The 21,031-nt window shown below is 52.3% G+C and overlaps 1 protein-coding gene across 13 annotated transcripts in view; it reads right to left on the reverse strand.

Moving 5' to 3' along the window:
* Window positions 1-2,307: 2,307 nt before the first annotated feature.
* The window catches only part of PIGV (phosphatidylinositol glycan anchor biosynthesis class V), a 21,595-nt gene continuing 2,871 nt past the window's right edge, over window positions 2,308-21,031 (reverse strand). For 2 of the 13 annotated variants that reach the window (XM_072355536.1, XM_072355538.1), the window contains exons 2-12: window positions 20,336-20,485; window positions 18,032-19,180; window positions 16,391-17,251; window positions 12,811-13,789; window positions 8,090-12,652; window positions 7,065-7,131; window positions 6,853-6,924; window positions 6,672-6,773; window positions 6,291-6,395; window positions 5,460-5,601; window positions 2,308-5,274 (exon numbers count right to left, since the gene is read on the reverse strand). In XM_072355536.1, the coding sequence (XP_072211637.1) occupies window positions 16,940-17,251; window positions 18,032-19,180; window positions 20,336-20,449 (1,575 nt within the window). In that variant the 5' untranslated portion in view covers window positions 20,450-20,485 and the 3' untranslated portion in view covers window positions 2,308-5,274; window positions 5,460-5,601; window positions 6,291-6,395; ... (4 more) ...; window positions 12,811-13,789; window positions 16,391-16,939. Of the gene's footprint in view, window positions 5,275-5,459; window positions 5,602-6,290; window positions 6,396-6,671; window positions 6,774-6,852; window positions 6,925-7,064; window positions 7,132-8,089; window positions 12,653-12,810; window positions 13,790-16,390; window positions 17,252-17,425; window positions 19,181-20,335; window positions 20,486-21,031 lie in introns of those variants that run through there. The other 11 variants (XM_072355546.1, XM_072355542.1, XM_072355540.1 and 8 more) reach the window with 11 other exon arrangements.

The following is a 21,031-nucleotide window of genomic DNA, read 5'->3' on the forward strand; positions in this document are numbered from 1 at the left end:
CTCTGTCCCCATGGAAGGAGCCTCTCCTGTGATCCTGCCCCCAGGGGCTCACAGGCACAGCAGTGGGGCAGTGTTGGCAGGCGGCTGAGTGCCACCACGTTGGACTTGTTGGAAATCAGTCTGCACTGTCATCGGGAGTCGCTGTCAGCTGAAGAACAAACCTCCGACGGCCCATCAGACTGAAGATCCGCACCTGACAGCAGGACGTGGCTGGATCTACCAGCGCTGAACCGCCTCGCTTTGCTGCCTGTCTGTCCCTCTTTCCCCGTTTTCTGTCTTTTCTCTTGGTCTTCTTTCATTCTTTAACTCCTCAAAGCAGCCATGGCCTACAATAACGGCCTCTAACACTTCTTCATCATAATTGGCCCATTAGCCAATGTTACCCCCAATTGGTTGTTAGTTGTTAAGAAAGCTCTCAATAAATGCCCTTATATTATTCCTCTCAGTTTGGATGACTCCATGCGGTCTCACTGCGGCCTTCAAATACTTGAAGGGAGCGTATAAACAGGAGGGGAAACGGCTGTTTGCGAGGGTGGGCAGTGATAGGACAAAGGGGGATGGTTTTAAACTGAGTCAGGGGAGGTTTAGGTTGGATCTTAGGAGGAAGTTTTTCACGCCACGGGTGGTGACGTGCTGGAACAGGTTGCCCAAGGAGGCTGTGGATGCCCCATCCCTGCAGGCATTCAAGGCCAGGCTGGATGCGGCTCTGGGCAGCCTGGTCTGGGGGATGGCGATCCAGCATATGGCCCCCCTCTTTAAACCAGATGATCATTGTGGTCTTTTTCAAACCAGTCCATTCTATGATACTAGGGTATGATTCTATGACTGCTGCCAGCCTTTCAGGCCGTGATTTTAGGCCCTCGGGTTGGTGCTGCCCTGCTTGATTGGGGCTTCAGGCCCCGTGGCCGGTGCTGACCCTTCAGGTTGGACCTGTAAGGCCTGGCAGGTGGGCTGTATCACACTCCCATGAACTCCCACAAACTCCAGTGGCGGAAGGAACGACCACATGACTGGAAACATCTCCCGTGCCCAATGCCACTGCTTGAAATACTATCTGGGACCTGGAAAAGCAAATCCTGCGGCAACACGGCACCCCAGATAGAACGGAGTCAGACAACGGGGCTCGTTTCCAAAACAATCTCATAACCACCTGGGCCAAAGAGTGCGGCATCGAGTGCATATATCACATCATGCACAGCCTCTGGGAAAATCAAACAGTGCAGTGCTGTTAACAACTACAACGAGGGCAATGGGCGCTGAGACAGACAGACATTGGGACGCACGTGTAGCAAAGGCCACCTGGGTAGCCAGTGCTCAGGGATCTGAGCATCAAGCTGGTCCTGCCCAATCAAACCTCCTGCACACAGCACAAGTACAATGGAAACGTGGCACCCACTGACACTCATCGACCCTTGCTGAGCATCTCTGGAGACCAAGCAGTAGCTGTGAGCACAGTGAGGTGGGGAGTGGCACGTTCCATCATAGCGAAGGTGACAGCGGGTCACTCCCGCTGGCGCAGGTTGTTCTGAGCTGGTGACAGTGCAAAGCTGATGGTGGTGGCCGTGTCACCGTGTCCTCTCCCAGGCTGTACGTATACCTGGGACTGCCCCGACCCAGGCCCAACACCCTGCACTTCACCTTACTGAACCTCATTAGGTTCGCATCCTCCCAGGCGACGATTCTGAGCAACTCTGTGAAGAAATGAAAGAACCTTGAAAGCAACAAGGGGTGTTTTGGGCTGGATATTAGGAAAAACTTCTCCAAAAGAGTGGCTGGGCACTGGGACGGGCGGCCCAGGGAGGGACTGGAGTCAGCATCCCTGGAGGTGTTCAGGGAACGTTTAGATGTGGTTCTGAGGGACGTGGCTTAGTGGGAAATGGTGGTGGCAGGTGAACAGCTGGACTGGATGACCTTGGAGGTCTTTTCCAACCTTGGTGGTTGTGTGATCCCGTGTGTTTTGGTGCTGAGGACTTTGCCTCTCTATTTCTAAGCAGAAGCACGAGGCTCCTTGCTGTCTGCTCCTTGTTGCAAGGTGACAGCTCCTCAGAGCGCACTCCACCAGGCTGCCCCTCTGCTGCCATCTGCTGCACGGCGGCACAGTGTGAAGCCCCAAGGCCGCTCCTGCCTTGAGATCTCTGGCTCCGGTTCTGGCCGGGCCGGTCCAAAGCAGCTGCTCTCGCTGAGTGAGCGCTGAGTGCTGGAAGTTCAGCGCTCGGGTGCTCAGGGCAGCTCCTCCACAGGCCATGTTTCCAGGCCTCTGGCCTTCTCCTTCTTGCTTCTGAAATGTTCCCAGTAACTGCCCGTTGTTCCTGGAGCAATGCTCAGCACTGCACTGCTCAGAAGAGGCACATGTTGCAGCCCCGAGCCAGGACCCTTGGCTGTGACACAGCCTTTCCCACACACAGCTCGCCGGCTGAGCTGCGGCTCTCCTGAGGGCTGAGGAGGGGACAGCCGTGTGAAGTGGGGGCTCCAGGCAGCCCCATCCCACCCCTCCCGGTGCCACGTTCACCGCTGGGTACGGCCTGCCTGGCAGGAGCACAGCCATGCCCTCTTAAGATGGCTGCCTGAGGGCCTGACCGGGGTGGGAGTCGGGGAGCAGACTTTGGCTTCTCTTTGGCTTCCAAAGCCAGGGTCTGGATTTTCAATTGCAACATGGCACCTTAACGATCTGTTTGGACGCAGGACTAGTGTTTACTCAAAGTACAGTTTGGAAGAGAATGCAGATCCTTCTATTAAGTGAGGAGCTGCAATTGTTTCCCTTGGGGCCTGTGTTTCAGGGAGAAAGTGCATCCCTGTGGGGCCGATAGATCTTGTTCAGCGCACCAATGGCCAGAACGCAGCAAAGGACCGATTTCTGCAAGGCCTTGATTGTATTTTACTCCATCTCTTTCCACGCAGTCCAACAGCCGATGGGTTTCTGTACAAAGAAGGCAGACTCTTCTCCAAACACAGGGCAGTTCTGTGCCCAGATGCAAACCCCGGGGGTGCCTTCAGGTCAGAGCACTGAAGGGAGGCAGCCGTTTCTCTGCCTCTCTTTGTCCCTTCCCAAGTTGATTAGCTGCAGTGTTTTGCTCCTCAGCTATACCCGAGTCTCCCAAAAAGCCCTTCTCTTCCCACCCGGGATCTCATGGAGCTGCAGGTTGGAAGGGAACAGTCTCATCTCCAGCCCAGGCCCAGCCTCACGCACAGCTACGCCTTTCAAATGCTGCCTTGACTTGAGACCCGAGGCTCCAAGAAATGCAGGCACCCTGTCTGTCAGAGCCAAGGGGTCTCGGAAGGAGGAGTCCCCATTGTCCCTCTACCTCTGCTTTTCTTCAGGGAGGCGACACTCTCTCGCTCCTACTATCAGAGTGAGAGGGAGGTTCTTTTAATATACGTGTACCCGACGGAGAGATTGAGACACAAGGAGTTAAATGTTAGCCCGTCCAGTCTATTGCAAATCAAGTTGTTTAGGGAGATGTGGAAGGGAAGACGGGCAATAGAAAAAGTTGGAAATAAAAGCAAGCAGTCTTTGTAGGAAACAAGAGAGAGATGGTCGCTACCATGGGAGTCCAGATGTTGATCTTCAGTAGTGATGGGTCATCAGGTGTTGTTAAGTCAAAGCCAATGGCGACTGTCCCAACTTATTTGTAAGTCCAACAGAGGTGGAGTTAGCTCTCTTTAGAGTGGCAGCCTCTGGTTTGGGGATCTCAGCAGAAAGGGAGGTGCCCACCTGCATCCTGCTTTTCACAGGGGACGATGGTACTGTTTCCCCAGTTCTTCTATACAAAGCTGGAGTGAGGTTTTGGTCACAGGCCAGCACTGTCTTCCAAAGGCAAACAGCTCCAAAGAAATGCATTAAAGGAGATATTTACAGCAGAAAATGGTTTGGGGTTTTTTTTGTTTTGTTTTGTTTTGTGTGTGTGTGTGTGTGTTTGTCTGTGTGTGTGTGTGTAGAAAATGTCCTATTTTGGGGATAAGTAGTGCTATTTAAGGGAGGAATTTTATTTTGGGGCTAAAAATTGATATTTTGCTCTATTGATAACGTGCATTTCAGAATGGCTCACAGCAGTAAAGGAAGGCAAGAGAACACTGGGCTCTTCTGGCTATTTCCAGAACTGGGGCTGAGACAGGAGAGCGTGCTCAGCCTTGGGTGGTCGGTTGTATCCAGCCATAGCAACCACAGCTGAAAGCATCGTTCCATCTTCACTAGGCACTCCTCTGCCTGTCCCTTTTTGTCTCTGTTTTTGGGAATGCAGGGATTTCTCTTAGCGGCCCACAGACAGTGCCAGGATAAGCAAGTATAAATTATCCCAGTTCTTTACCCTCCTCAAGAGCAGGTGGCTGCACTCTGAGGACAGGGGGAGGCAGGGACAAGGGTCAGGAGAAGGTCATTTATATTGTGTTATCTTGCATTCCGATATCATAGTAAGCAAGAAAGACTGCTGCTTGCTCCCTACAGCCCAGCTCCCACCTCCCTACCCCTTTTCCCTTTTCCCTTCACATTTTAGGGGCCCGAGGGGCCCACGGGCCTACTGCCCTCCTGTCAATGTCATGGATCGATCTAGAGAACTGCGTGACACTGCAAGAACGGGACTTCAGTGTTTCTGCAGCAGGGCTGGCAGAGCCTGGATTTCTGCTGTAGGTAAACTGAGCTGAGCTCTGGACTGAACCTTGTGCCTGGCAAAGTGAGCACAGCCTGCAGACACGCAGGCAGATCTTCTCCCTGCAGGCTGAGCATGTCAGAGGCAGGTCATGGCTGGGACAGCTTGTGCTTTACAGCATCAGAGGGGAGGTGGGGAAGGGGACTGTATAGCCCGGGTTTGTTCCCGCTGTCACCGAGTGAGCTCTAGAGAGAACTGCGTGACACAAACTCATTGCAAAGTCTCAGCTAGAAGAAGCGTCACCTCAGTGTACCCAAGAAAAAGAACAGCGTTGAGATTCTAATTTTTGGGGGTTTTTTTGTTTTATTGAGGGTGGGTTGTTTTTTGTTGGGTTTTTGTTCTTTTTTGGTTTTTTTGTGTTGTTTTTTTTTTGGGGGGGGGGGGAGGGAGGGAGGAAGGGAAGGGTGGGACGGTTGTTGGATTGTTTGTTTTAAGTATAAAATAAAACTTGGAAGACTTCTGGCCTCTCCAGTGGCAGAATGGAACGGACTGGAACTATTGCTGAGATTCTTGTTCAATTGGGCAAGAGTCTTGTTGCCTTTCCCAGCTCTCATCTCCAGTTGGAACCATCTCCTCGTTGCTATCAGGAGGAGCTTCTTCTTCTGCTGCTCTCTTTTCCCTCTTGCGCACTCTGTGAGAATGAGTTTCAGAAAGCACTACTCACTGACAGGAAATAAGGGGAAACTTGAAAGACTTTGCAACCTGAGTCCTGGCAGTGTACTGCCAGCAGCCGATTTGGCCGCCCAGGATCCTGGCACCACAAATGCTCCATTGCCAAATGCAGCAATCAGGTGTTCTGGGGAAAGGCCAACTCACAGGTAGTTTCTGCACAGCCATATCACAGCACCAACGGCCAGCACCAGCACAGGCAGCAGCACCGCTGAGACCATCACCGGAACGTGGCGCTTCCGCCCAGGTCTGTGAGCACCAGCCTTTGTGCTTTCGCCTGCATTCATCCCTGGAAGAAACGAGACAATGTCCCACATTACCTTCAGCTGCGCTACAGATGATCTCTCAGTGTGCTTCACGGACCCCAGAGGTCTTTTTTGTCAGTGGGTGCCTCCGTCTCTGGTGCCGAAGCACCGGAGGACAAGAAGGATTGCTTCCACCTCTCGCTGGGTAGGGAGAGGCTGCACAGGCACTACCCGTGTCCTCCTCTGGGCCGAGAGCTGGGGCTGTACCCTGGGGTCTGGGCTTGGTCTGTGGGGAGAGCTACAGAGCAGAATCCCTCACGCTTTCCCCGGCGTGCGTGTCCTGAGCTCTCCTGTGGGACGCCCCCCAGGCTGAAGGTCAGGCTTCAGCCAGCACAGGGCACAGCCAGAGCCAGCCCAGGGGAGAAACACTCCTGCAGGCTCCTACCACGCAGGACCCTGCTCATCACCCTCAGGTGGCTTCGCTCACAACTCTGGGATCCGGGAGCGGTGGGAGCTGAGCAGTGTCACAGAGGTCTGCAAGCTGGAACAACTCTCCACACCCCACTAAGGCCAGCCATTTTCAGAGAGCCAGCCCTGGCTTCTTTGACATCTGCTCTGTGCTCACACGCTCAGCTCTGGCTGCTGACCTGGTGTGCAAGAGCTGGCAGCAAGAGCCTGCAGGCACGCAGTGACTCTGGTTAGTGACACCGTATGATCACGGGACAGAAATTACCTGGCATGCCAGTTGTTGCTGCTGCCTGCGCTCCTCTGTCCGGGACCGGCAGAGTGGGATATCCGCCTTCCTGCCGTGAACCCTGCTCAGTTTCTTGGTCCGTTCCTTTAGAAAGAAAGCAGGGCAGTAGGATTGGGATGTCACGTGCACAAAGCAGCTCTGACAAGTAATGGTTGTGCTGGGGGAGCAGCTGCCTCTGGCTCTTGGCTGGGTGCAGACCAGCTCTGGTGCTTGACAGCACCTGCAAGGTGTTACATGGAACACGGCTGCAGCACGGCTCTGAGCCATCCCTTCCTGCTGTGCAGGCTACAGCCTGCCCACACACGTACGTCAGACCTCAGCTTCCCAGGTCCCACAGTGAACAGACTGAAGTATACCCACCACGCTCTGCCTTCTTCATTTCCTTCAGCAGCTGCTTCAGGAGCCGGGATGAGCCCTGGGAGTGTTTTCCTCTTTTGGCTTCATCCTCTTCTCTTTCCCGACCTTAACAGAACGTATGAAGTTAAATATCTTGTGCATGAAGTCTTGAACTCAGCCAAGTCAGTGAAGACAAACTACTCACTGCTGGGATTCCAGCTGGGCTCCAGCGCAGGAGGAAACGGATGACCGGGCAAGGCCCACACTGGGGGCACTTCTGCAACCAAAGACCCACAAAAAGTTTCAGTCACACACTACAGCATCACTGAGTAGCAGAGCGTACAGGGGATCGTGCCATGAGATGGCACTGAAACGGGCAGCAAAAGCTCTCTGAAGAATTTCAAAGCTATGACCTACCTGCGCCATCCGACAGAGTCTCCGTTCTGGAAAAGAGGATAACCTGGATCGCCTCCTCTGGTCACATCTGCAAACAAACGCAGGACAGAGCAACTGCTACTGAGCATCCTTTCGGCCAGAAGGACGCAGGATGCAGTTAAAGCCAGGGATTCCTTCACAACACTGTTCTCTCCCTTCCGCACGGGAACGCCTCGGAAACAGTTCCTGGCTGCCTCCAGGGGCCTCACCATCGTACTTAACGAATGCTGTGCGGAGCTGCCCAGAGGAACGCCCTCCTGGAGTTCACCCCTGCTCTAAACTCAACCGCACGGAGCGGGGTAAACCTAGGCTTTGGTAAGCCACTGCCTGCAGACACAGCTGTCATCATGCATAGAGGAGAAATGTTCCCATTGCGTGTGCCCATCTCTCGTTTCCTTAGTGAGCTGCAGTGCTGGAAGTGGCTCAGGTGATGACACGGGGCGGGGGGGGGGGGGAAATTCCAAAGCTGCACAGAGGCCAGGTGACCTGCTGGCTGGCATTCCACAGCTTTCCAAATACTTTCTCCAGGCCGTGGGAAACAATTCTCAGGGACCTCATGGAAGACCATTTGGCCCCTTGAGAGGCCACAGCCCGAATCATCGAATGACCCAGGTTGGAAATGACCTTGAAGATCATCAAGTCCAACCGCAGCCTAACCATAGAACCCTAACTCTAACAACGCTCTGCTAACTCATAGCCCTGAGCACCACATCCAAATGGCTCTTAAACACATCCAGGGATGGCGATTTAACCACCTTTCTGGGAAGCCTATTCCAGTACTTAAAAAAGGTCTGTGCTCCCTCGGCTGCAGAGGGGCAGCGGTATGCTTCCCACTGAAACGTGGCAGCTCTCCGAGAGACATAGTACTCATGGCTCATCTGTGGAAGCCCTTCCAGGCACAAACAGGCTTGGAAGACCCGGAGAGGATCTTCAGTCAAATTGCACCCAGGTGAACCGTGAGAGCAGGAACGGTTCAGCCTCCAAGGAAACAGACGCTCACAACTTACCCCTGGGTTGTCCCCCAGGCACAGGCATGAAGTTCGGATCCAAAGGATCATCCGGAAAGGGAGCACCAAGCTCATCATCTAGAATCAAGAACAGATGTGAGAAGTTCCAGCTCCATGGTGTGATCTCCTTCTCCCTCAGTAACTGGATGAATAACTCAGGTCATGATTTCCAAAGCTGCGGGGTGGACGGGATGAGCCGTAGGCTGGCACCTGGCAGCGTATGCAGTGCTCTCTCCAGGCCACGTGCCACATCTCTCGCAGATGACGGGGAAGAAGATGCAGCCCCCCAGGGCTTTCTTCCTGGGAGGCCTCTGATGTACAGGAAGGTCACACTGAGGCACTGGAGGAAAGCACACCTGTCTCTTCCCCTGGGCTGTGGACTGGGGCTCTGGCTTGGAAACTGGGATTCATCTCTGGGGAGTGCCATGAGCCTGAAGCAGAAATGCTCGTGCACGCCCAGCACGCCTCTTCTCAACTCTCCCCGGGCATCTCCCAGGATAAAGGCTGTGCTCCAGCCAGCAATGAGCAGAGCCACAGCCCGGCATGGCTGGAGCCGGCCCTGGGGAGCAGCGCAGCCACGGGCTCTTGCCCGGCTCCCGCAGTGCCACCCATCACCCCCTAGCCAACAACACCCCCGTGGAAGGCAGGCCCCAGGGAAGTGTAGTACAGGGCCGTGGGGACACAGCCCGACTTCTTGCTGCCAGCGCTGCTCAGTTTGGGTCCCAGCTCTACCCACCCACCTGCTCCCGGTGCTCGCCACGGAGCAGCACAGCTCTCCTGGAAACTCATGGCCACCAAGAGGAGGAAGAGGACAAGGCGGGCAGGGCCCATGGGGTCCATGGCCCCCCACACTCGCACCATGCTTCCAACACCACCGCTGCAGCCACAGTGAGTGTCGCACAGAGCCAAGCCTGCGGCCAGGCCTTGTGAGCTCATGGCACAGCTCAGCACAGCCATAGGACGGGGCATTGTGACCTCACCGCTCTGTGATTCCGGGTGGCGGCTCCCCGCAGGCTGCTGCTCTTGTGATGCGCTGCACCGGGGCTGCGTGGGGCTGCTGCTTGCATCATAGACATGCAGAATCATACAACGGCTTGGCTTGGAAGGTGTTGTCAGCAAAGATGGCTGAAGTTATGACTTCTGCCAGCGTTTAAATCACACTTCCCTTTTTTACCTGAAAAGCTGTACTTTTATAGCAGACAGACGAGGATGTTCAAAAAACACACATGCTATTTGGAGGAAATCTACTGCAATAAGAGCCCTAAACCCCCTTCAAAGCCACGATCCATTCATTCTTTTCCTAGAGGTGTCCTTGGTTCTTATGCTGTTTATCCTGCTTCGCAGCTGCTGCTCTGTGAAGTCATTATCTTGCTCCATAGCTGCTGCTCTGTAAATTCCTTCTTGTATTCCCACAGTCCTGTTTCCCTTTTCTGGAGGCACAGATTTTGCGGAATCCCTCCCCTCCACCAGTCACGGAACTGGGACAAACCAGCCTGTAAACCGTCGACAGGGCCAAACCTTTACTATACACACAGACGTCTGTGACTTAAACTTAGTTAAATGAGATGACACACACATTAGACGTAGACAGGACAGTGCAGCAGTGTGCAGTGCTCAAATTAATTGTGGTGGGTGCTGCGCGAAAAGCTGAGCCGTTCTCAGATGTCATTCACAAATATTCTTGTAAGACCTCTGATGAGTGTTACAGACCAGGCTACTAACAGCTGGGCGGTACATATGTTTTCCAGTGCTTAAGGGAGATTGAGTGTTCTGCTCAGGCAAGAAATTCCTGATCTTACTGTAGATGTAAAAGAGACCCCGCTTTGCTGTGATTCTGGAGCAAGAGAGAGTAGAAATCTCAATCCAATAGCAAGGAGCTTCCTCTGAGTTTATAATAATGAGTTAATGATGGAGATCTGTCTTTCTCCGTGAAGGCAAAAACAAGGAGATGCAGGAGGATGAAAGGTATACTGATGAATAGGAGGAATTTTCTAAGCTTACAAAGGGTGTCAGCTGCACAGCTCCCAGCAGTCACATGAGGCTAAGGAAACACAGCAGCCTTAGAGCATGTAACCTATGCAGATCTTGACAGAAACAAATGCAAGTGGCATACCAATGACTCTTTTGCCTCATGAAGAACATTTTGATTTCTAATAGTAAGTTGCTACCTAAGTGTGAAAGGTAAGCAGACTATATAGTAAGCTCAATGCAAATGGATTTTTTTCATGTGAAAAGCATGGCATAAAAGGTAAAACGTCAATACTGCAAATTTTCTGCCTCTAGTATGTTTATTTACCTTTTATTACTGGCATCTAGGCTAAGTTGTTGGAAATATATTAGGAAACATTTCTTCTCTGAGAGAATGGTCAGGCACTGGAATGGGCTGCCCAGGTGATTAGGCATTATACTGAGGAACATGTTTTAGTGGGAAATATTGGTGATGAACTGATTGTTGGACTGGATGATCTTGGAGGCCTTTTCCAACTTTGGTGACTATGATGATTCTATGTCAATGATGTTTATTTTTTCAAGTAGGCAATGCTTTTACACTTTCAAATCTTCTGTTCTTTTAGTGCTACTGGGAATGTGAAAATTGCTGAGGTTCATCCAGGTAATCAGTGTGATCAGTGTGATCTCAACCGTCAGGAACAGATTGAGAGCCTGTGGAATTAGTAGAATTAGAGATGAGATTAATAAAGGTCACCTGGTGTTAGGGGTATACTACAGGCCACCTGATCGAGGGGAGGCTGTTGACGAGGCTTTCTTGCTCCAGATGCGGGAGGCGTCATGCTCACGGGCTCTCGTCCTAATGGGGGACTTCAACCATCTGGCATCTGTTGGAAAGACCACACGGCGAGCTGCAAGAGCTCCAGAAGGCTCATGGAATCCATTGATGATAACTTTCTGGTCCAGGTAGTGGACAGACTGTCCAGAGATGAAGCGTTGCTGGACCTGCTGCTCACCAACGCTGAGGAGATCATCAAAGGCATCAAGGTTGGAGGCAGCCTGGGCTGCAGTGACCATGCCCTGGTCGAGTTTGTGATCTCGAGGGCTGTGGGCCTGGCAAAGAATGGGGCCAGGACCCTGAACTTCAGAAGAGCAAACTTCAAGCTACTCAATGGATTGTTGGCCAAGATCCCCTGGGGTGCTGTCCTTAACGACAAGGATGTTGAGGAGAGCTGGCTACTCTTCAAAGGTACCCTCCTGAAAGCACAAGAGGTCTCTATCTCTCTGAATAAGACGGTGGGCAGATGACGTAGGAAACCGCCATGTCTCAGCAAGGACCCGATGAGTGAACTGAGGGCCAAGAAAGGGGCGTACAAGCTTTGGAAACAAGGCTGTGTCACCTAGGAATAATACAGGGATGCCGTCTGAAGTTGCAGGCATGGGATCAGGAAAGCCAAGGCGCAGGCAGAACTGAACCTGGCGAGGGATGTGAAAAACAATAAAAAGACATTCTACAGGCACATTGGCCAGAAGAGACAGGCCAAAATGGGTGTACCTTCTTGGTAAATTTAAAAGGAGAGCTGGTTTCAACAGATGAAGAGAAAGCTGAGGTGCTGAATGAGTAAGCCCCTTCCCTGGTGTGTGGGTCTGTGGGTGCCTCCAGCCCATCAGTCTCAGTTCTAGGCTGTACCAGGCTGGAACCTTGACATACATACACACAGCTCTTGAGAAACACACTGGGTTAAAGTGATCGGACAACTCAAGAAATTACAGCCAAGTGACTTGCTTTCTAATCTTTAGGGTTTGCTACATGGTAGTCAGAGTAATGAAATAATTGCAATAGCCAAATGCAACTGCAATAATTTAGATCCCTATGGGGAGGAAGCCATCAGTACGGGTTTGATGCAAGTTCACACTGGACTCCACACAGCTCAGAAAACACCACATCCTGGGACATGCACTGTTCCCAGCAGTGACTAACTCTGTGCACACAGAGAGCAAATGAGAAGAAAGACATAATCGCTTTTGTTGCAGCAGAAGAGACTGAAGAGGGTTTAAGAGAATACTTCACATTACAGTATGTAGAAGCTTTCGCTCTTGTAGCAACTCATCAAACCCTGATGTCATAGCTCTGCTGCAGAACTCTGCAGATACATCCTTACTTCATGGCTGAGTCAAACTCTCCTGCAGATACCTCTATCAAAACTTTCTTTGCTCACAAGCATTGTTACCTGACAGAGTTACACAGGGCAAGTGTATGCTCAGTTGTAGCTCTGCAGTGTGACCTCATGCACAAGCACATCCATGTGCTAAGTACCTCACACAGTAAAGATAACTGTGTGTAGTTTACTGTTGTAAACAGTTGTTAATGCTTTTTCCAAATGCTCTCTATTTGTAGTGCTATTAAAAAATCACTATCCTTGTTAAGACAATTATAATGCTCACATACCCCTAGCTTCTCAGTCACGACCTTGTATAGCAGGCAGGAAATTCTAAGAGATTCTGGAGACCTCTGCCTCAGAAACACAGGTTTGATCCCATGCAAATGTTAGTTTCAGCATGGTAAGAGAGGAAAGCCAAAAGCCTTTATCTGCAGCACCTTCAGAACAGTATAACCTAGACAATAGAAGGAGCAAAATCACAGTGATTTTAGTGCTGTATGTACTGTTTTCCCACAAAGAATATCTTAATAAAGATCTTCAGGAAGGATCCTCTAGACAATATGCTGTGTATTCAGTGTAGAGGAATGCGAGTATGAACTGAGCTCCACTGACCTCATGACGTGAAATTCCTGGTTTTCCTCTGAAATGTGATAGTGAGGGGAGCTGTGAGCCTCCTTCCAACTCTCAACAGACTGCAGCTGCCAACACAATAAATGAGTTTCCTTGGTTTGATGCCTTCATAGACAAACAAACAAACAAAACAGACAAAGTGTTAAAGGGCAAATATCTACTTCTCTGGCTGCAGGAGGCTCTTTTTAGGCAACACAGCAGTACCCTGTTGGGATAGAGTGAGGAAGCTTGCAGTGACCCCACACTTTAAAAATTCACTTTAAAAATGTTACATGTCAGGATTCTGTTGCCTCCCCAGCTCAGCCCATCTCAGAGAGATGTTCTATATGAATTATAGAATCACCAAGGTTGGAAAAAACCTAAAAGATCATCCAGTCCAACCATTCACTTATTACCAATAGCTCCCACTAAACCACGTCCCTCAACACAACGTCCAGTCTTTCCTTGAACATCCCCATGGTCGGTGACTCCACCACCTCCCTGGGCAGTCCATTCCAGTGCCTGACCACCCTTTCTGAGAAGTCCTATTTCCTAATGTCCAGCCTGAATCTCCCCTGCCGCAGCTTGAAACCATTCCCTCTAGTCCTATCAATAACAACACGAGAGAAGAGGCCGTCCCCCAGCTCACTACAACCTCCCTTCAGGAAGTTATATTGAGCAAGAAGGTCTCCCCTGAGCCATCTCTTCTCCAGGATGAACATTCCCAGCTCCTTCAGCCTAATCTTAATATGAGTTTATATCTTAATCCCCTTCAGCCATATCTTAATAAGAGCTATGATTTTACTTTTCTCTAGGAGGAGGAAGTGTGTATCTAATGAGCAGCAGGATTTCTTGGGATGTGGTGTCTGGTCACAGCTGTTACAGAGGAGATACAGCAACAGGGCATAATTGTGGCTACAGAAAGAATAGCCTGTTGGACCTCTGGCTTCTCAAAACAGGGTAAGAGGCATTGGCCTGGTTCCTAAGCAGAAAGAAAAAAAACAGAAGACGGGTAAGGAACAGCATACTGCTTGGTACTCTTTACAGTCCTGAAAAACAGTTATTTCTCCACCTTTACTGATAAGCACCTCCTGAACAATTTCTACTGCACTTGAACTGGATTTTTCACAGTATTGCACGTAAAGAAATCTTGATTCCAGGGTTTGCCTTTCAAGTTAAATCATCAAAATGTACCTTTTTATTCTAAATGGAAGAGCAACCATTTCCATTTCAATTAAGCGTGGGGCAAGCGTAGAGTTTTTGAGAAATAAACATGATAGGGCTGGATCAGAGGTGCAGATGTCTATGCCAGTACAGCTCTCTGCTTCAAGTGTGAGAAGAATCACAGAATCACAGAATTGTAGGGGTTGGAAGGGACCTCTAGAGATCATCGAGTCCAACCCCCTGCCAAAGCTGCTCCCTACACCACGTCGCACAGGTAGGCGTCCAGGCGGGTCTTGAATATCTCCAGAGAAGGAGACTCCACCACCCCCCTGGGCAGCCTGTTCCAGTGCTCCGTCACCCTCACTGTAAAGAAGTTCATGCACACATTCATGCGGAACTTCCTATGCTGAAGTTTCAGCCCATTTCCCCTAGTCCTGTCCCCACGCACTCCTGAAAACAGACCAGCCTCGCCACTATGGCTCCCACACTTCAGGTATTTATAAACCTGGATCAAGTCCCCTCTCAGCCTTCTTTTCTCATGGCTAAACAGACCCAGTTCCCTAAGTCTCTCCTGATACGGGAGATGCTCCAGGCCCTTCACCATCTTTGTGGCCCTCCGCTGGACTCTTTCCAAGAGATCCCTGTCTTTTTTGTACTGGGGAGCCCAGAACTGGACACAGTATTCCAGATGAGGCCTCACCAGGGCAGAGTAGAGGGGGAGGATCACTATGTGGACTGTGGGACTGGGGAAGAAGGAGTTACCATCTGACCTTGCTCACGTTTCTTCATGAGGAATCCCAGCAAACAAGCACAGATACGTTTCAAATCTAAATTTCAAGTAATCAATGTCCTGTGGCTGATAGATGTAAGAAACTGTTTTTGACAGATGAACAACTGCAGGCAGTTCTTGGAGAAGTGTAAGCCAGCCTGCACCTTTGTCTCAAAGCTTGCTTTCAGACAACTTCAACAGATGGACAAGTACAAGAAATCTTATGTTTGAAGACTTGCAGGCCAGAAGCAACCAGAGATAAGCAGCCTCTAGGGACAAGACGCTGCTATATGGCTGATGAGCAGACTTTCTGCACACATCTTGAGGGAGATAAACACCCAGAGAACCTGCATGCCCACAGGTGCTACACATGACTCTAACCTAAGTCCATGCTGGGAGCTGCTGTCTCCATACCACAAAGATGGATCTTTAAGCTGTCACTTAACCCGTTATTCAATACATGCACCAACTATACTCATCTCCATTCCCACACTGCTCAGGACAACCAAGGACTAATTGAATAGATTCAAAATGGAGCAACATGAGCTTCACACGACCCCTGACCACACGTAGCTTTACTCCACTGCCAAGAACCTCTCAGCTCTTACTCTCTGAGCTGCTGAAGGGTTTGTTTTCAGTGTACAAGGCAAAGACGACTTTCTCCTGGTATAAGAACAGCCCTGAGGAGAAGGATTTGGGGGTGTCAGTTCATGGGAGCAAGACCAGCAGGGTGATGCAGGTGGCTCTGCCCCTCTACTCTGCTCCCGTGAGACCCCATTCGGAGTACTGCATCCAGTTCTGAGGCCTCCAACACAAGGAGGACATGGAGCTGTTGGAGTGGGTCCAAAGGAGGACCACGAGGGCGGTCAGAGGGTTGAGCACCTGCCCTACAGGGACAAGCCCAAAGAGTTGGGGCTCTGCAGCCTGGAGAAGGCTCCAGGGGGACCTTTCAGCAGCCTTCCAGTACCCTGCCGGAAAGCTGGGGAGGTACAGAGCATGTAGCAGAAGTGGATTTAAACTCTCTTTAAAGAGAGCACAGATTAGATAATAGATTAGATATCAGATAGATAGACATTATATATTAAATATTAGATAAATTCGATATTCGAATTTTTTTTTACTGTTACGGTGGTGAGACACTGGAACAGGCTGAGGATGTTCCCCCCTGTGGAAGCATTCAAAGCCAGGCCAAATGGGGCTGTGAGCAACCTGGCCTGCGGGAGGTGTCCCAGCCTGCAGCAGGGCATGGGAACCACAGGATCTTAAAGGCCCCTTCCAGTCCAAACCATTCTGTGACTCTATGATAAGAAATGAGGAATGCCCAGAAAAATGAGCACTGCTGTAGGGTGAGCTGCACAGTGCACTTCTGTGCTTTACAAAAGCTTTTTCAGCTTAAGGCACTGCCTCTTCTATCCCCATGCAAGCAGGACGAGACCAGCAAGAAAGAACGCAGTTCTGATTCTACGCTGACATCGCTGGTTTTGGCCGCCCCTTTTCCTTAGAAGCCCAACTGAGCAGCCCGAGGGCTCTGAGGCTCCGCACCGTCCCGCTGCATCGAGCTGCCGCAACCTCTGAACGTAACGGCAGCCCGCTCAGCAGCACCCAACAGCCGCAACCCGCGGCACCCACGGGGACACGTTCGGGACTCACCAACGCGGCCGCCGCAGCGAGAGCTCCGCGCGGGACGGGGCAGCTCCGCAGCCGTAGCAGCACCGAAGATTCACCAGCAGCTCCTCGGCGAGCGCTTCCATCGGGAGGTGGCGGCATCCGCGGCGTCTGCGAGGGCGGGGCCGGGCCGGGACCGAGCGGGAGAGCCGAAACGCCGTGGCGTGAGAAGCGAATGCGGTCCGGGAACGGCACCCATCGCCGCCGGGGCGCCGCAGACCGGCAGGCGCTGCGACCCGCCGCTACTCGCAGTCCTTCGCGGAGCCGCCCGGAGCCCGCGGCTTCCCGCTCAGCCCCGCCGCTCCGCCTCCTGCCGGCCGCTGCCCGGCCCGGGCCCGGCTGTGGGGACCGCCAACAGTCCGGGCTGCGCTCGGGCGCCCGACGTGGGACGGCGCCGTTGGTTCCGCCGGGCGGTAACAGCTCGTCGCACGCAACAGCCTCAGGCCGCGTCCGCTCCTTTAGAAAACGTCCCGCTCGGACTCCCCCCTCCCGCCCCCACCGCGGTCCGTCCCAACCCGCGGTCACAGCTGCTCGCTACGTCCAAGGCAAGCGGTTGCAGTGCAGCACCAAGCCCAGCAGCCAGTAGGACACGAAGTAGCCCAGGACGCACCGCCCGACGGCGGTCATGGAGCGGTAGCTCAGCAGCAACCTGAGCAGGGGGTGTCCCCCCGCAGGGCCGTTCCTGCAGGAACCGGGCGCTGCATCCAGAGTACATCTCTCGCGGACGCGCACCGCGCTTTGCCCGTCGACCTCTTCCTTCCAGAGCCAGGTCTCGTGTCCTTGGAGCAGGTGGGCGGAGAACCAGTAGAGCACGGGGCTGGAGGAGCCGAGGAACCGGGTCAGCACCTGGAAGCAACGGGCAAGAGAATCGCCGCCAGTCGGGCTCTGGGCAACCCCGAGCGGTCGCTACTCAAGGAGCAACACGGCTGCCTCCATCGCGCTGCTGGCACACGGAGTGGCACAAGGAATGGCACACGGAGTGGCACAAGGAATGGCACACGGAATGGCACGCAGCCCCACCTCGCGGTGCTGGAATTTATTACACGTGGAGCGAAACGCCTCAGCGCCGCGTTTCTCAAGGCGTTTCTGCAGGCGGCAGGGGGCTGCACGGAATGTGGGAAAACGCTGCGACCGCCGTGCAGTCCGTCACTGTCCCAGCCGGGAACTCTGACAGCAGGTGCCAGGGAGGATCTGAATCTCAGTTATTCCTTCCCCATAACCCCCAACACACAGCGCCACTAAAAAGCACCCAGAAGCACTTTCAAGGGGCCAGGACAGGTTCTGGATCCCCACCACCCCTAACGCCACCCAACATCATGGGACGTGCCTTCATCTGCACCCTCTGGCAAACACCACTTAACAAGCTGACATGAGAACACCTCAGTCCCAGCCGTCTCACCACAGTCAGCGCCTCACAGCCTCTCTGGGAACTCTCCAGCAGAGATGAGGCTGTGGAAAGCTACCGTGGAAGCAGCACCAGGAGAGGCAAAGCCTTGTGTTTGCACAGCCCCGTGCCGGCCCTGCAGCTGTCACAACCTCAGGCTGTGACCATCACCGAACCACCTCAGCCACCACCCTGCATTCCCTGTAACAAATCACTTCTGGGTGCTGCCACGAACATCTTACCTGAACATGCATGCAGAAGAACCCCAGCACCAGCAGGGCTGTAGCATGGACCACGTACACGAAGACAGCGGGGCAGCAAAACCCAGCTCTGGGTTTACCCTGTTTCTTCTTTCTTCTCTCTAGTCCCAGAGTCAGGCAGTGCCGTGGGTTTGCAACAGCGAAGGTCCAGGCAGCCCACGAGCCCAAAAGCGAGACAGGCAAAGCAAGCAAGAAATTTGGTACTTGTCTGAGCTCAAAATACCTCAGAAAGCCCACATTCCAGTAAACATCTTGAATATACGAGTAGGCCACAGGGAATCGGTGGGAGCACCAAGGGAGTTTAACCCCATTGGGGGACACCAGACGATAGCCTTTGTCCAAAGCCAGCTTCTGCAGCGGCTTGGGAACAGCCAGCTCCAGGCCAGGGCCACAGAACCTCACGTAGGCATAATACTGAAATAAAGCAAAAGGCAGACAAATCCCAGCACATGTCAGAAGCATGGAAGACGCCACGCTGAGGAACTGCCTCCATAACAGAGAGAGCTTTCTTACTGAGCCTGAACCCACTTGGAGCTGGAGGACAAAGGATTTACTGTGGAAGTAGAGTAAGAAACCGGCATTCACAAGCCCATTGGCACGTGCACCAGTGGCAAAGGAGAAGAGCAGCGTGCTGAGCCAGCTCTGCCCCTTCTCCAGTTGCCACATGGCGCTGAAGGCCAGGAAGGCGAACATGCTCTCCGAGTAAGCAGCTGCCATGAAGACGTTGGCAGGGCTGATACAAAAGAGAAGGGCAGCGAGGAAGGCTGTCCTGCGGCACCGCAGCACGGCACAGCCCAGCTTGTACAGGGCAGCGGCTGCCAGCACAGAAAAGACAGAATTAAGGAGGACAGCCGACAGCAGCAGGCGGCTCCGCAAACACAGCAGCTGCCACAGAGGCCACAGAGCACCATTGGCCACAGCTCGCAAGCTCAGAGGGTAAAGCGGGAAGAAGGCGCAGTTGTGTTCATACAGGTAACCCCGCTCTGCAATGAAGAGGAAGTGCTCTGCGTCCCAGTGCGCCAGGCCCCCCAGCAGCTGCTCCAGCAGCAGGTCGTACGCTCCAGGCTCAAGCAGACGAGGCGGGGAGAAGGCATCCGCTGCATGATCTGGGATCAGCAGGTCAAACACAGCCTAGAAGGAGGAGGAGAGAGAACTGAACAACAGCAGACATCCTCTTGGATCCTACTGAGAGCACTGGGCTGGAAGAGCATTTCTGGGATTCAAAGAAGGGGACGAGCAGCACAGAAGACAGGCTAATGGGATCATTATAGCAAGGATGGCTATAAAGCTGTGAAAACAGACGCACAGTGTTTTGGGGCATTTATAGCAGAACACAACTGTGACGATATCCAGCATGCATCCCCATGGAATTGGACAGGGAAAGGTGGCTCAGCTCCCTGCTCAGGCACATCTAACTACGTACGCTCACACCAGGTGCCACTACAGGGCTGGTAAGCTGCCTCTGCTACTGAATTTGGTGTTCCCATCCCAGCTGACATACAAGAGAGGAGACAAAACGAGAGAAAAGATATTCCCAGAGAAAACTGATGCAAAAGACAAACAAAAGGGTGTTTTTCTTAAAAAACAAACCCTCCACATAGTACTTTTGGTAGCTTTTTTTTTTTTTGTAGGGAGACTGGGATGAGTCCCTGGCCAGGAATTCAGCACTGACATAGACAAGAGGCCATACCAAACAAACTGGGACTAAAAGATTCACAAGATGATGTTTTGCAGAAAAAGCACACATCTGGACTATTTGCAGTACGCAGCCTTTTGTCTCCACTGATGGTCCCACTCAGCCCCAACTAGCAGTCACAAGGCTGCTGGGTCTACCCCTGCTGCTGGAGATGTGCCTCAGGCTGCTCTGGCTTCAGGAACTACAGCTGGGCTCTGCTGCCTTGGCACGCACAGGCAGCACAGAATGGACCAGTAGCATCCTTCTGCACTTAGAGAAGGACGTCTCAGCAAGTGAGACCTGGGAGGAACGTGCAGCAGGAGATTACTGTTCCTGCTCTGCAGATAAACGGACATTTCAGACTCACAGGCTGCCAAACCCATCACTTGCAACAGCAGCATTAAGAACGATAAGTTATGCAGAAACGTATGTAATTTTATGGCATCCTGCCCCCCCGGATGCAGCTGGTCTCCTGGTCCTCCAAAGGAGAAGGGGATTTCCCAACCACACAGAACCAGCCTGTGGTGCAACAGGCAGTACCAAAGAGAGACATCTTGGAGCACAGAACAACAGATGCTGCAGCACCTGTGGTTCAGGAACAGAAGACTTGCCTGCAGCAGGAGTGTCAGGACTCTGCAGCACACTGCAGTGTGCACAACCACTCGCAAATAAGGATCCTGCCCGCTCACCAGCTCCATCCCAAGCTTGAAAGCTGCTTCGGTCATTGATGCTGGGGAAATTCACCCTCCGGTTTTGGAATCCTGAATTGAGAGCAGAAACACCAAGAGATATTTCTGCATTCAGACATGTTTGCATATTATGCACCTTTATTTGCTACCAGGGAGTTCAGAGGGATGCAAATCTTTACGAGCAAGAAAGTCACACATGAAAGAGATCAAGGAGCCAGGAGATGCGGAGATGTCACAGGAAAAAATTGATACTGTTCCTATTAAAAAAGAAAAACTTCCCTGACTATTCAACCTTGGTTAGGATGCAGAGGAGAGGTTGCAACACATTCTCATCCCATTTCTGACTAGGCCAATGTAAATACCTGCAGCAGAGCTGCACTGGCCTCTTTACTGGCTGTCTCAGCAGGAATACCACTGGCTCCAGCCATGACTCAGCCAAGCAACTACACACACATTCAAGTTCCAATGCATTCAGTGACACTTAAACCTTTTTTTGGACTAGAGACACAACTAAAATATGGAACCTGAGTGTAACATCTGTGTAAGCCCTTCGCCAACAGGCTGTGGTTTGGCCAGGCACTGCCAGGCGCCTTCTGCTCTCGCCTGCTCTCTGCCCAG

Source organism: Excalfactoria chinensis, chromosome 22 (assembly GCF_039878825.1).
Source record: "Excalfactoria chinensis isolate bCotChi1 chromosome 22, bCotChi1.hap2, whole genome shotgun sequence".
NCBI classification, from domain to species: domain Eukaryota; kingdom Metazoa; phylum Chordata; class Aves; order Galliformes; family Phasianidae; genus Excalfactoria; species Excalfactoria chinensis.